The 15,958-nt window shown below is 37.6% G+C and overlaps 1 protein-coding gene across 3 annotated transcripts in view; it reads left to right on the top strand.

Moving 5' to 3' along the window:
- The window catches only part of STXBP3 (syntaxin binding protein 3), a 56,027-nt gene extending 46,422 nt beyond the window's left edge, over positions 1 to 9,605 (top strand). Inside the window, exons 15-19 of one of the 3 annotated variants that reach the window (XR_006607297.1) lie at positions 116 to 222; positions 964 to 1,056; positions 2,335 to 2,407; positions 2,757 to 2,842; positions 7,114 to 7,176. Coding sequence is in view for 2 of the 3 variants with exons in the window: in XM_045081966.1 (XP_044937901.1) it covers positions 116 to 222; positions 964 to 1,056; positions 2,757 to 2,842; positions 7,114 to 7,262; positions 8,699 to 8,793 (530 nt within the window). In the remaining variant the exon portion in view is untranslated. Of the gene's footprint in view, positions 1 to 115; positions 223 to 963; positions 1,057 to 2,334; positions 2,408 to 2,756; positions 2,843 to 3,277; positions 3,394 to 7,113; positions 7,263 to 8,698 lie in introns of those variants that run through there. The other 2 variants (XM_045081966.1, XM_045081967.1) reach the window with 2 other exon arrangements.
- The last annotated feature ends 6,353 nt before the right edge of the window (positions 9,606 to 15,958 follow it).

Raw genomic sequence — 15,958 nt, 5'->3', positions numbered from 1 at the left:
TATAATTTAATGTTTGCTTTTTCTTTAATAAGCTTTATATTCATGGGTACCACCTGAAACCTAGACATGATTGTGGTAACAGTTATGTGACTGTACACTCGTATTTTTATCTAAGGAACCACGGAAGAAAATTTGGACAGGTTGATCCAGAATGTCAGAATAGAAAATGAGAGTGACATGATCCGTAACTGGAGTTACCTTGGTGTTCCCATCGTCCCCCCAGTAAGAAATCTCACATTCAGTATATATTCATATTGGTACATATGTGGTTGTTTGCATTAAAAATGTTTTCTTATATGGGAATCCACATAGTCTTCTTAATTTCACTCTATAAATTCGGTAAGTAAAAAATTTTTAATTTTGTTTTCTTTTCCATATATGAGTATTTGGAAAAATACATTTTTCTAGTAAATTTATATCTTATGTCTTCTGTTACAATTTGCTCTTTTGCTTTTTTCTCTGATTCCCTTTATAGCAAATTTTGAAAGAACTGTGTTTAGAATCTCTTTCCCATCAAGTTTTATAGAACTTTTGAGTAAATATATACTGTTACACATTTTTATCTTTAGAGCACAAAATATGGTGAATTTATGTGATTCCATCTATTCAGATTTTTTGAGCAAGCATTTCCACTCTTAGTTGTTTTTTTTCTTTTTAAGATTTTGTTTATTTATTTGAGATAGAGAGTGGGTGAGAGAGAGCATGAGCCAGGGGGCGGAGGGAGAGGAAGAAGCAGACTCCCCACTGAACAGGGAGTCCAGCATGGTGCTCAGTCCCAGGACCCTGAGATCATGATCTGAGCCAAAGGTAGACACTTAACTGACTAATCCATGCAAGTGCCCCTCCACTATTAGTTTTTACTTGTATTTACTTTAATTTAAATACCTTTTTAAGAAAATGTAGTGAGAGAATATTACTAAATAAGATTAAAGGTTTTAAATTTTTTTCCTCTATTTGTATTAGTCTCAACAAAACAAACCGTTAAGAAAGGATAGGTCTACAGAAGAAACTTTTCAACTCTCTCGATGGACACCTTTTATCAAAGATATTTTGGAGGTATAGTCCATTAAATTTTACTTATACCCTAATTGTGTTCTGTACAGTATTCTTTACTTTTTGTATGTTTATCAGTCTGAGATATCTGTTAGTTAGGAATTTCTGCAGTACTGGGAGGGTTCACAAAAGAAGGCTGTATCTGGGGTCAAGAGAGGAAAAGAAATTTGAAAATTCTTTCCTTGAAGATCTCAAGTAAACTTACACACTGACTGACTCAAAATAAATAAAAGTAAGCATACATTACTATCTTGTGAAAAAAAAACCTGTTTTAAATAACTATATGTAGCAGAAGTGTAAATAATTTATTTGAATGAAAGTTCAACAAAATAATATTTGCATATGACCACTGTTAGAAAGTGTTAGACTCCAGTATTCTTGGAAAAAGTGTGTTATTAAACTGTAAATTGTAAACTGTAGTTTGCTATTCTATCCAACAGATGGGTTATGCCTTTAGTACTGTTTGCTTTTAGAAATATTCAATTATGGGAAATTAGAAAATGATTAGTAAAAGTGGTATTATGAGAATAAAATTATGACATTGGTTCTTCAATTATAATAATATCGGTACATATTTATTTATTCCAGTTTTCCTTTGTCTTAAACCTGTTTACTTTGCTTTGGGAACTAAATGTGTGTAATTTAGGACTATGATTTTCCTGTTTTGCTTGGCTAATTTTATGTCATCCACACATTCTTAATAATAGATGAAAAGTTTAAAGAATCTAGATAAGAATCTAGAATCAACATAAGATTTTTTTTCTCTTCCCATAACAAGGATGTAGCTAAGTAGTCTTTCTTGGATAGTACTTTTGAAATAAGAATTGACTTCCTGAACCCTGTACTGAAGATTTGCATGTTAATTTAAAAAAAAGAAAATCCAGTTTTGGCCCAGTGACATTCTCAGCCTTCAGGATTTCTCCTGAAACTTGATTTCTTCTTGCTTCTTACAATTTTAATGAAATATTCATGGACTACTGAGTACCTTGTGCTCATTCCTTATGCCCACTTACTAATAATACCTTTTACACTGCTGTGCTATAAAGCAGTGGTCGCCAAACTGTTTTAATCATGCATACTTAACCATAAAAATTGTGAACATGAGCTTGTACTATCATTATTTGCAAACTATGTATTACTGTACTGGTGAAGCATAATCTTTATATATAGCATGTCTTACACATATACGTATATCATAAAATGTAACTCTAAAGCAGAACATTTTTTTTTAATGGAAAGGAAAACTCTCTCATCCCATTGGATTGTTTTGATTACCCCTAGGTCAGGGATGCACAGCCTATTTTAGAGCCACTGCAAAGAAGGGCCAGGCCTGGACTCTCCAGTAGCCTAAGAGGTATGTCAGGACTAGGATGGTATTTAGAAACCCCTAGCACTCTAGAGATAAAAGGTTTTGATAAGGTCTCTGCAATCCTTTACACCAGTATGGAGACCCTGCAAATGAGGAAATGTAGACATTCACTTAATACTGGTTTAATAAGTAAGTAAAGGATTGCATTAATTTTTGAAGCAAGTAAAGTTTAATAAGTTTCAGAGAGAGGGCTAACCTTATTTTATTAAATATTTACATATCTTTAGGTTCCTTAATTGTAAACACAAGTTTTGAGTCTTACGCAAAATATACAAAATTTGAAAATCCTAGAATGTACGTTTTTTTAAATGGTGTTAATTCTTTTCTTCTCTAGGATGCCATTGATAATAGATTAGATTCAAAAGAATGGCCATATTGTTCCCAGTGTCCAGCAGTATGGAATGGCTCAGGAGCTGTAAGGTAAACCTATCAATGAAAGCCAGTGAAATTTTCATTATGATATTGCAGACTAACAACTGAAATGGTACCAAAGTAACTCTTACATTGGCAACTCTTCTGGAAGCATAGTCACTAAAGAAGCAGTTTTTCTTTAACGGTAGCCTATTTTAAATGAGTCCAGGTAAGCAGTATGAAAATGTACTTTATCATTAAAAAAAAAAAATGAGTGCCCTACCTTATGCAGGAGTGTCATCTCCCAGCCCCTCCCTACTTTGCACAATACCAAGGCTTTGTCTCTTTTGTTCATTAAATAGGTAAACACCCAAGTCCCTTGTTTGCTAAGATTAGACTAACACTCCATAAGGCAGGCCAAGACTCAACTCAGTTTACCACTCTAGTTTTAGCTTCCTCTTTATTGCTAACCTTTGGAGATTTCTCTTATTTGTTTACTTTCAGCTGTGCTTTTAAGAAGAAGTTCACTCTTAAAAATGAAACAAGATGGTACCAGAGAGGGAGACAAACCATAAGAGACTCTTAAGCATAGAAAACAAACTGAGGATTGCTGGAGGGGGAGGGGTGGAGGGATGGGTAACTGGATGATGAACATTGGGGAGGGTATGTATTGTAATGAGCACTGGGTATTGTATAAGACTGATGAATCACAGACCTGTACCCCTGAAACAAAGAATATATGTTAATTAATTGAATTTAAATTTTAAAAAATTTTAGAAATAAATAAAAAGTTCACTCTTACTTAACCCAAACTTCTATGTGCGTTCTAGAGTAAGATTTTCAGGATCTAGGACTTTAATTGTTATTTTTATATCTATCAAAATGTAAAACACTGGCACAACATATTATACCTGTATATGAAACTAAATAAATATAATCCCATTGTCCTAAAATTGCTGTTCAGAAATTTAATTCAGAAATTTAAAAATTGTTAGTCACATAATTGTTTTGAGCAGTATTATCTCTTTTTTGTTGTTGTTCTTAATCTATATCTCTTCGGAAAAAGAAATTTAAAAATGTATTTATATTAGAGAAAGAGTGTGTGGGTGTGCAAGAGTTGGGGTGGGGACAGAGGGAAAGAATCTTAGGCAGACTTCCCACCGAGCACAGAGCTGACCCAGGGCTTGATCTCACAATCCTGAGATCATGACCTGAGTCAAAATCAAAATTTGGATGCTCAACCAACTGAGCCACCCAGATGCCCTTGAAATAGTTTCTAAACCAAAATTGCACTTTTAATGTCTCTTTGAGTTGCTTTATATGGGAATCATGAGTGTATCTTATTCCTGTTTCATCTTTCAACACCAGTTACTGATTCTCTTTACTTTCTTCCTGTTGTTTACTCCCTCTTCATTCCTTAAGATGGCAGATGGAAATTATCTAGACAAGAGCATAATTTAAAGTTTACCATGGGATCCTACATTTCAGGGTCTTAGAGGTCCTCTAGAACATGGTTTCCAAAATGGCTAGCAAGATGATTTTAGGGGGATATTTATTTTTACCTAAAAAGGGGAGATATTAAGTTTTATTAATATATACCAGTATACATACATAATTTATAAACTAATATATATTTTTAATAGAAGTACATAAATTTTTATTTTGAAATACTTTTCACATAAAAGCTCAAAATTTTTACCAGTGGAATCTGAGAACAAAAAAAGTGATTCCTGTGATCTCGAGCAGTGCTACCCTGTAGAACTTTTTTGCAGTAATGGAAATGTCATATGAGTAGCCACATGGAGCTGTCAGCTACTTCATATGTGACTAGTGTGACTGTGTTTTTAATTTCACTTAATTTTAATTAATTTAATTTTAGTCTCATGTAGCTAATGGCTACAGAGCATCTGGGGGAGGAAATGATAGAAATATTAGCTCTTATTTATTGAGTGCTTCCCTTGTACCAGATTCCATGGTTCATGTATCCTCTGCATTATTTCATTTAATCCTAAAAACAACCCTTGAATATTAGAGAGAGGTTTAGCAACTTGCCAAAAGTCTTACTGAATTAGAAAGAAGCAGAATCAGAGTTGTAACCAGGTCTTTTTTTAACAGCTTTATTAAGATGTGATTGACTTAATAGCAGTATATGTTTAAGATCTACAACTTGGTGTTTTACTACATGTATGTTATAAAATGACTACCACAAGCTAATTAATAATCCATCACCTCCACAGACTTACTATTTTCTTACGTGTGTGTGTGATGAGAAGGCTTAATTTAATCATTTAAGATCTACCCTTTTAGCAGATTTCAAGCATACAATATAATTTTTGTTAACTATAAGTCAACATGCAATACATTAGATCTCTAAAGTTTATTCATCATGCATAAGTGAAACTTTGTGTCCTTTGGCCCACACTACCTCATCGCCACCCCCTAAGTCCCTCGCAACCAACATTCTGTTCTCTGCCTTGTGAGTTTGACTGTTTCAGATTCCACATAGAAGTAAGGTCATGCAGTGTTTATCTTTCCGAGTCCAACATAATTTCACTTAACATAATGTCCTTCAGGTTCATCCAGGTTGTTGCATTTGGCAGAATTTCCTTCTTTTCTTAATTTTTTTTTTTAAGATTTTATCTGTTTGAGAGAGCATTCGACCATGAGCACAGGCTCGGGAAGGTGGAGAGGGAGAGGGAGAAGCAGGTTCCCCACTGAGCAGGAAGCCTACCTCAGGGCTCAGTTACAGGACCCAGAGATCATGACCTGAGCCGAAAGCAGATGCTTAATTGAGCCACCTTGGCACCCCTTTCCTTCTTTTTTTTTAAAGGCTGAATAATATGGGGTGCCTGGGTGGCTTAGTGGATTAAAGCCTCTGCCTTCAGCTCAGGTCATGATCCCAGGGTGCTGGGATCGAGCCCCATGTCGGGCTCTCTGCTCAGCAGGGAGCATGCTTCCCCCCGCTTCTCTCTCTGCCTCCCTCTCTGCCTACTACTTGTGATCTCTGTCAAATAAATAAAAAGAAAAAAATCTTAAAAAAAAAAAAAAAGGCTGAATAATATTCCACTCCATATGTACGTTACATTTTCTTTATTCCTCTCTCCACCAATGGGTGTTTAATTGTTGTCCATGTCTTGGCTACTGTGAATAATGCTGCAGTGAACACAGGAGTGCAGACATGTCTTCAGTACCTCCTACCGTCCTACCTCACTAAGTTCCAGCATCAGGTGTCCCAGTACCACATTGGCTCCTAATCTGTACCTATGCTTACCTCCCTGTACCTCTCGAAAACAGAACTGACACTCCTATTTCATATGAAGAAGTAAGAGAACTTGAGAAGTCTATGACTTTCGGAAGTTAAAAAAAAATGGGAGTGGCACTGAAACTAGAGGATTTTTAAGACTTCAGAAAGTCAGACTTTTGGGGCACCTGGATGGCTCAGTCAGTTAAGCATCTGACTCTTGGTTTAGGCTCAGTTCATGGTCTCAGAGTCCTAGGATCAAGCCCCACGTTGGGCTTTGTGCTCAGTAGGGAGTCTGCTTGAGTTTTCTTTCTCTTCCTCCCTCTGCTCCTCCCCCGCTACAGTTGTTCTCTCTCTCTCTCTCTCAAATAAATAAATCTTTTTTTTTTTTTTTTTTAAAGGTAAGTCCTAAGGGCGCCTGGGTGGCTCAGTGGGTTAAGCCTCTGCCTTCAGCTCGGGTCGTGGTCTCGGGCTCCTGGGATCGGGACCCGCATCGAGCTTGCTTCCCTCTCTCTCTGCCTGCCTCTCTGCCTATTTGGATCTCCCTCTCTCTCTCTGTTGAATGAATAAATAAAATCTTAAAAAAAAAAAAAAGGCAAGTCCTAGACATTTTAGGTATATAGAGTGTCAGCTCTGTTTTGTGGGTAAAAATCCTGAACTAAGTTATATGTGATATGCCCAAACTCTATTAGGTCAGACTTAAACTTGAAGTGGGGCTGTCCTACCTAAGCTGTCTTGGTTCTCCAGTCATACCATAGTTAATTCATTTCCATAAAATCAGGGTAATTGGTGCCAAATTTGAGTTTGCTTGAGTTGGGCTTTTTAAAAATTCTCAAGTGGGTGCCTGGGTGGCTCAGTGGGTTAAAGCCTCTGCCTTCGGCTCAGGTCATGATCTCAGGGTCCTGAGATTGAGCCCCACAGTGGGCTCTCCGCTCAGTGGGGAGCCTGCTTCCCCCTCTCTCTCTGCCTGCCTCTCTGCCTACTTATGATCTCTGTCAAATAAATAAATAAAAATAAAATAAAAATAAATTTAAAAAACCCTACAAGCACTATGGCTTTGGAAATGTTTTTAACATGTTTCTATGTGTCCATTTTTTAGTGCTCGCCAGAAACCCAGAACTAATTACTTAGAGGACCGAAAAAATGGGTCAAAGCTGATCATTTTTGTAATTGGAGGAATTACGTACTCTGAAATGCGTTGTGCTTATGAAGTTTCTCAGGCACATAAATCCTGTGAAGTTATTATTGGTAAGACATTTTTTCCTCTTTTCAGTTTTTTTTTAAAACAAACTAAATGCAGAACTTTATGTTGTAAGTTACATGTACGTCTAAATTGTTGAATGCAAAAAAACTTATTAATCCTAGTGTGTTTTATTTGATGTACTAGAGTTTTTTGTGGTTGACTTTTTTGGTAATTTGATTTTTAAATATTCTGATTTTGAGGGAATGACTTCAAAATGCTGTATTATTTAGATATTATTAGATATGTCCTTTAAAATATTATGTTCTAGTCTTGCCCTTATTATTAAACAATTTTTTTAATTTTTTTTTAATTTTTTTTTATCTTTTATCTTTTATAAACATATATTTTTATCCCCAGGGGTATAGGTCTGTGAATCGCCAGGTTTACACACTTCACAGCACTCACCAAAGCACATACCCTCCCCAATGTCCATAATCCCACCCCCTTCTCCCAACCCCCCTCCCCCCAGCAACCCTCAGTTTGTTTTGTGAGATTAAGAGTCACTTATGGTTTGTCTCCCTCCCAATCCCATCTTGGTTCATTTATTCTTCTCCTACCCACTTAAGCCCCCATGTTGCATCACCACTTCCTCATATCAGGGAGATTATATGATAGTTGTCTTTCTCCGCTTGACTTATTTCACTAAGCATGATACGCTCCAGTTCCATCCATGTTGTCACAATGGCAAGATTTCATTTCTTTTGATGGCTGCATAGTATTCCATTGTGTATATATACCACATCTTCTTTTTTTTTTTCTTAAAGATTTTATTTATTTATCAGAGAGAGAAGGGGAGAGAGCGCACACAGGCAGACAGATTGGCAGGCAGAGGCAGAGGGAGAAGCAGGCTCCCTGCTGAGCAAGGAGCCCGATGTGGGACTCGATCCCAGGATGCTGGGATCATGACCTGAGCCGAAGGCAGCTGCTTAACCAACTGAGCCACCCAAGCGTCCCTATACCACATCTTCTTGATCCATTCATCTGTTGATGGACATCTAGGTTCTTTCCATAGTTTGGCAATTGTGGACATTGCTGCTATAAACATTCAGGTGCACGTGCCCCTTCGGATCACTACGTTTGTATCTTTAGGGTAAATACCCAGTAGTGCAATTGCTGGGTCATAGGGCAGTTCTATTTTCAACATTTTGAGGAACCTCCATGCTGTTTTCCAGAGTCAAACCTCCAGTTTTGATTGTCAGCATATCCATGTATCGCACAAAGTAGACAAAGTACTAGAAGTGGTTTACTGAGCATGCTGTGCAATGGAGGAAGGAATAAGATATTGTGGTGTAGGCAGATTTCAGGAATGTGTCTTAAAGAAATTTTGTTAAATTGTCCCAAGCTATGACACTTGGCAAATTTGAGATACAGGGCAATATAATTAGCCAAGGAGAATCTACTTAACTGCTGGCCTCTGAAAATTTATCTTTTCTCCTACCAGGTTCTACACATATTGTAACACCCAGAAAGCTTTTGGATGATATAAAGATGCTGAATAAACCCAAGGATAAAGTCTCCTTTATTAAGGATGAATAATGATTTTTTTTGGAGATTCTTATTAATAGGTTCAACTAAAATAAATCAAGACAAGTTTGCTATCATGTAATTTAAACAATGTAAATATTTTGCAGAATACTGATTTTTCAAATATATTTCTTAAGGGACTTTATGGTTACATATCATTGGATTTGCCATTTTTAATAAATAGTGTCGCTGCTTTGTAGATGATGAGAGGAAATGTTAAAATGCTTTCTCAAAGGAAATTTTCCCCTCTGGAACTGAATATATTAGAATTGTGGGTGATTCTTCATAACTACCTATGTACATACTAATTACCAGATACTTATCTGTCTTACGCTCAAATATAGTTTTTTGGGAAAGAATGATTTTAAATGAAAAGGCTGTAAAAGTAAAAACCTGTAAGTGTGTGTGTCATAGAATGATTTTCTGTAAGTGCAGTTTTTTTTTCAATTTAAATTGATAATTTCTTTTATGTGTAAAATAATTCTGTCATTAATAGAAATAGAATAATTTCACAGTGTTTACTGTCTTCCCAGATACTTCTAAAGAACACAGTTTTATATAATTTCAAATTCATGTATGTTTAAAGCAGAAAACCAAAAATAAGTGTGAATATTCTAAGAGAAAATAAATGTATAGTTACAAAAGTTACCTTTTGGGGGGGAAGGGGAGGAAGGGGAAGTTGGGAAGTTTAAAAGTTCTAAATCAGAGAGTTACAAAAAAAGAAAAGAATGCACCATAATCTTCCTATCAAGATAGCACCTATTGACTTTATAAAAACAATATAATATTTGTGTAAGGTTGGATAATAAAAGGATATTTCTGCACATGTGTTATGCAAAGGGAACATCTTCATTTCAAATCTCTTTTTTTACCTGGCCTCATAGTAGCCTCACGATTTTATGTATTACTCATCTTCAGAGTTTTGCTCTTACATATAATGCTGCCTTGTTTGGATACATACCTTTGCAAACACTCACAAATACTTCTATAATATAAATTTCTAGCAATGGCATAGCCGGTCAAAGTATGGGCCCAGCACGCTTCCTCTGCACTACTCTGCTTAGCCAGTCAAAGTATTTGTGCATTTAATATAGTTGACTTTTTAAAGCCAAGTTTGGGGGTGTTGACCCCTGCCTCCACACCTCAACCATGCAGTTGAAAATCTGTTGAAATACTGTTTATCCCTCAAAAACTTTACTACTAATAACCTGCTGTTGGCGAGAAGCCTTACTGAAAACAAAGTAGGTTAGCACAAATTTTGTGTTGTATATATTTTATATTGTATTCTTACATATAAAATAAAGTAAGAGGAAAAAAATGAAGAAAATCATAATACATTTACAGGGGCGCCTGGGTGTCCCAGTTGGTTAAGCGACTGCCTTTGGCTCAGATCATGATCCTGGAGTCCTGGGATTGGTCAGGCTCCCTGCTCAGTGGGGAGTCTGCTTCTCCCTCTGACCCTTCCCCCTCTCATGCTCTCTCTCTCATTCTCTCTCTTTCAGGTAAATAAATAAAATCTTAAAAAGAAAGAAAGAAAATACGTTTACAATATTGTACTGTATTTATCCAAAAAATCTGTGTATAAGTGGACCTGTGCAGTTCAAACCTGTGTTGTCCAAGAGTCAACAAGTTGATGGATATCACCATTTTAAATTTTTATGTAGAAAAACCCATCGCTTTTCCTTTTTGGCTTCTGAATTGTATGTTGTACTTAGACATAACCTTTTTTCTTTAAGATTTTATTTATTTCAAGGAGAGACCGTGAGAGAAGGAACCCAAGCAGGGGAGAGGGAAGGGGAAGAGCAGGCCTCCCTCTCAACAGGGAGCCCAACGCACACAGCTCAATCCCAGAACACTGGGATCATGACCTGAGCCAAAGGCAGACACTTAACAACTGAGCCACCCAGGTGCCCCTAGAAATAACCTTTTACAACTAAAATGATAAATTCACTCATCGTTTTTTCTGGAACATTTCAATGGGTTCATTTTATTTTTATAGATAATTCTTTCATCCATCTGGGATTGACTTTAGTGTGAGAATGTATGCTAGGTATTGTCTCTTAGCCCTTGCATTATGTCCCAGGCCTCCCCATTTCATACCCCATCTCATACACGGGATGAAAGACTAAAAATGAAGTTTGGCAGACTCAGAGATAAGCAGGGTTCAGGACTGGTTAGATTCTGCCAGTGATTTGCATTTGTTCAAGATGTGGAAAGTAGAGATCATCTACCATAATGTACTAGTGGACAAGCTGCTGCCTCCTGAAGTTGTAGCAACTAGCCTCCACGTTTCAGTCTGTTACCAGCTGCATGGGCATGAGGCAGTGCTGGTGGCAGCAATGGCGCCGACTTCTGTGCCTTGCATCCGAGAAGATGCTATAATCTTGAGTCTAAAAGTGTGTTGGTCCCCAGTTGCTGCCCCTACAATTTTCTGATTTTTTTTTAAAGATTTTATTTATTTATTTGACAGAGATCACAAGTACGCAGAGAGAGAGGAAAGCGGGCCTCCTGCTGAACAGAGAGCCCGATGTGAGACTCGATCCCAGGATCCTGAGATCATGACCTGAGCCGAAGGCAGAGGCTTAACCCACTGAGCCACCCAGGTGCCCCTCTCTGACTTTTTTAAAAAAGATTTTATGTACTTACTTATTTGAGAGAGACAGCACAAGCAGGGGGAAAGGCAGAGGGAAAAGCAGACTTCGCACTGAGCACATAACCCAACTCAGGGCTCAATCTCAAGATGCTGGGATCATGACCTGAGCTAAAGTCAAATGTTTAACTGACCGAGCCACCCAGGTGCCCCTTTTTCTCTGGTTTTTAAGGACCTGTATTAAATTCTATTCTTTGATATACCTGCAGAGTTTCCATTCCTACAGGAAACCCTGACTGATAAAGTATTTAACAGGGATCCAGCCTTCTTCCTAAGTAGCCAGATACTGTACCAAAAAACGATTTTGTTTATTTGTGAGAGAGAATGAGAACACAAACAGGGGGAGCAGCAGGCAGAGGGAGAAGCAGGTTCCCCACAGAGCAAGGAGCCCATTGTAGGAATTGATCCCAAAACCCTGGGATTATGACCTGAGCTGAAGGCAGCCACTTAACTGAATGAACCACCCAGGTGTCCCATAGAATTATACTATTATTAACAATTAATATCCAGAATACTTTCCTTGATTTTATAAATCTATATCAATATTGATATTAGATCTATAAAATCAAGGAAAATATATATATATATTACCACAAAGTAAAACAACTACATATGTTATATATGTTATTCAAAATCATGTATTTGGCTTAAAACTGGCCTAGATTTATTACAAATTCACTTAAATGATGGCTACAGACAGTCACAAAAAATGATTCTGGCTTTTTTTGTGTGTGTGAAAACCATTCTAAAAATCAATATAATTTAAATAGGTATTTAAACCAGAACTAAATGAAAATTGGGTAATCCCTCTTTCCCTGTCTATTCTGAAATGCTAACTTTTTTTAATAGACTAAGTTTATATTTGTATTTTGATCTATTTCTGAATTTTCTTTTCTTTTTTAATATTTTATTTATTTATTTGTCAGAGAGAGAGGGAGAGAGCGCGAGCACAGGCGGACAGAATGGCAGACAGAGGCAGAGGGAGAAGCAGGCTCCCTGCCAAGCAAGGAGCCCAATGTGGGACTCGATCCCAGGACGCTGGGATCATGACCTGAGCCGAAGGCAGCGGCTTAACCCACTGAGCCACCCAGGCATCCCTGAATTTTCTTTTATTGACCTATAGTTCATGCCTTCTTGCCTATCTATTTTAATTCATGCTATATTTTATTTAAATAATTTTTAGGGGTGCCTGGGTGGTTTGGTAGGTTAAGTGTCTCATTTGCCCTCAGGCCAGGTCATGATCCCAGGGTCCTGGGATTGAGCCTCAGCTCAGCGGGGACTGCTCCTCCCTCTCCCTCTGCATGCCACTTCCCCTGCTTGCGTTCTCTGTCAAATAGGTAAATAAAATCTTTTTAAAAAAATTTAAGTAAGCTCCATGCCACCATGCCACATGTGGGGCTAGAATTCATGACCCACCCCAAGATCAAGAGTGGCATGCTTCACCAACTGAATCAGCCAAATACTCCTAATTCATGGTATATTTTAATGTGTGACAGATATAATCTCTACTCCACCCACACCTAAATCAGTTATTTTTCAGAGATTTTCTAGCTTGTACATTTTTCTAAATGAACTGTAGTGTCATTTTGTTAATCCCAAAGGTTATTTTGGTATTTTCATTAGGTTTGCAATAAATTTATAGGTTAATTTAAAGAATTGACAGCTCAGGATGCCTGGGTGGTTCAGTCGGTGAAGCATCTGCTATTGGCTCAGGTCATGATCCCAGCATCCTAGGACTGAGTCCCATATTGGGCTCCTTGCTCAGTGGGGAGTCTGCTTCTCCCTCTGCCCCTCACCCTGCTCTTACTCACTCTCTCTGAAATAAATAAAATCTCTAAAAAAAAAAATTGACAGCTCTATAATACTGAAACTTAAAATTCAGGAATACAGAAAGCCTTTTTATTTACACAAATCTTTATGACCTTGAAAACCTTTATTTTTCTTCATATAGGTACCGCAGTTGCTATAGTATCTTTCTTTTGTGTTTCCATGTGAATTGGATCTTTTACATTATTTTCAAACATTTTTTAATATAGGAACGTTACTGATTTGATATATTCATTTCATAACTTGCTAGTTTACTAGATGGTGATAACAAAATAATAACATGCAAGTGCTTCCTTAGAGCTTTATATGTGCCAGGCACTGTTTCAAAGTGCTTATACTACCTCATCTAATCTTGTGAGGCTGGGCACTGTTATCATCATCTCCATTTGAAAGCCAAGAAAACTAGGACACAAAAAAGGTTATGTAATTTAATCTGGTTGTGCATGTGGGTAGGAAGGGCTTGTTTGTACGTGGCTGGGAACAGTTCATTGCTGGTGAAAGGGATGGTGTTTGGGGCCTGTGTTTTGTATGAGGCCCTTGTGTATCTTGGTTACTTGCTATCTGCCCAGAGTTACGTGGAACAGAGATTTACAGTGATCCAATGCCCTGTGGCAAATAGAGCCAAGAGTGTGATGGCAGCACACACTGGCCCATTCATTTAGTTAACACCTCAGTGATAGTATACTTTGTCCTATGACAGTGATGTGAGATCCTTTGAGGCCTCCACTTTACATATACTTCAAGCTTAGAATTAGAGAGATCATGTTTCCTAAATCTCTTACTGAATTTGAAGACATGAGTTGTCATCTTTCATAAATTCCTGGTATAAACTGTTCCCACCTCCAGAATTAGAAATTACAGATTCTTTTTTTTTTTTTTAAAGATTTTATTTATTTATTTGACAGAGAGAAATCACAAGTAGACTGAGAGGCAGGCAGAGAGAGAGAGAGGGAAGCAGACTCCCTGCTGAGCAGAGAGCTCGATGCGGGCCTCGATCCCAGGACCCTGAGATCATGACCTGAGCCGAAGGCAGCGGCTTAACCCACTGAGCCACCCAGGCGCCCGAAATTACAGATTCTGATAAGACCCTCTGAAAGACACTTCGCTGTTGCAAGTAACTGAAACCATTTATTTACTCTCTTGGAAGCCCGCTTTTGCTTCCTGTTGAAATGTGCTCGATTTATAAATGGGTTCACATTGCTCAGCCATAGTCACAAAAAAATAAGAATATCAACCATTCACAGAGACACAAAAATTCTTGGATTTGAGCCCCAAAGGCCTAGACCCTGACAGTTCATTTTGTAAGATGTGATGCCCCTATAACTTAGTTCTGCTGTAGGTTGTTTGTAACCCTTTGTGCATTCTGTCAGGTTGCACGCAGGTTTCTTTTAAAATCAAAGAAACAACAAAGTCTTCATCCCACAGCAAAATTTCTACTACCAAAACAACATTTTGTGTATTAAGCATACTCAAATTCAGTATGAATTAGGTCTATCTTAAATCCTTAACCATAAGATGACAGTTGAAAGGAGTGATTAAAAGATGAGTTGCATTTGTTTGACTTAATAAACTGAATGGCTAGAATTTTTTTTATTAAAGAATTAAAGCATTCCCCCTCATCCCGCTTCTTGCTCCTGGCAGCGTCAAACCAACAGAGCACAGCTACACATTGGAAGAACACAGAGGCCTCTGGACAGTGGAGCTGCCACCTGCTGCTCTCAGCAATGGTGAACCCTTGACTCCATGTTAGAGATGCAATGACTTTTGGCTAATGAGCTGGTTTCTCTGGTCTCTTACTGCAGTTAAAATTTACACAAAGAAGGGAGGAAACAGCCAAGGCTACATGGTCAGTAAATATAAAGTCATCTTTGTAAATCAGAGCCTAGCACTTTTCCAGAAATTCTTAAGGACATTGCCCTATTACTGTTTCTTGGATTAAGCATGTTGCAGTGATAATCCTCAATCATGATGGAAATGTAAAATTACCTTTAGAATACAGTTTAATAAAGCAGAGATGCGCCATATTTTTAAATAAGTGATTACAGTAGTTAAGTTACTTTAAAGGTTAGTTGAGGGTTTAGGAACATTCATTTGTGGTGGTCCTTTCTAGCCTAGGTTCCATGGATTTGCTTTAGGTGACCATGAACTTTAAAAAAAATTGTGTGTGTTCTTACATCCCTTTTCCCTGTAAGAGGGGGGCATGGGGAAGGGAGAGCCCATAGCTTTCAATAGTTTTTCAAAGAGGGTTGGACCCAGAAAAGGTTAAGAGCTAATGATTTGTACGAGAACCCTTGAACTCTTCAGAGAAGTTTAATTTTAACCTTGGGGACAGGATAGTGATGCTTGGCACACAAAACAAGTTATCAAGTTGTGATTAAATTCAGGTAAGTGATAAATCTAGAAGCCTATTAGTATACGCACAGTTTAAGCTCCCTCTTTTAAAACACAACTACCTGGGGCGCCTGGGTGGCTCAGTGGGTTTAAAGCCTCTGCTTTCAGCTCAGGTCATGAACCCAGGGTCCTGAGATCAAGTCCCGCATTGGTCTCTCTGCTCAGCAGGGAACCTGCTTCCCTTTCTCTCTCTCTGCCTGCTTGTGACCTGTCTCTCTGTCAAATAAATAAATAAAATCTTTTAAAAATAAATAAATAAATAAATAATAAAATGCTGCTACCCATCTTCACTCTCTTCGTTATGGTGCT

This window comes from Mustela putorius, unplaced genomic scaffold (assembly GCF_011764305.1).
Source record: "Mustela putorius furo isolate JIRA1106 unplaced genomic scaffold, ASM1176430v1.1 tig00000585_pilon_pilon_pilon, whole genome shotgun sequence".
Lineage (NCBI taxonomy): Eukaryota > Metazoa > Chordata > Mammalia > Carnivora > Mustelidae > Mustela > Mustela putorius.
The sequence above is the reverse complement of the archived record's forward strand: the minus strand, read 5'-3'. Positions and strand labels throughout refer to the sequence as shown.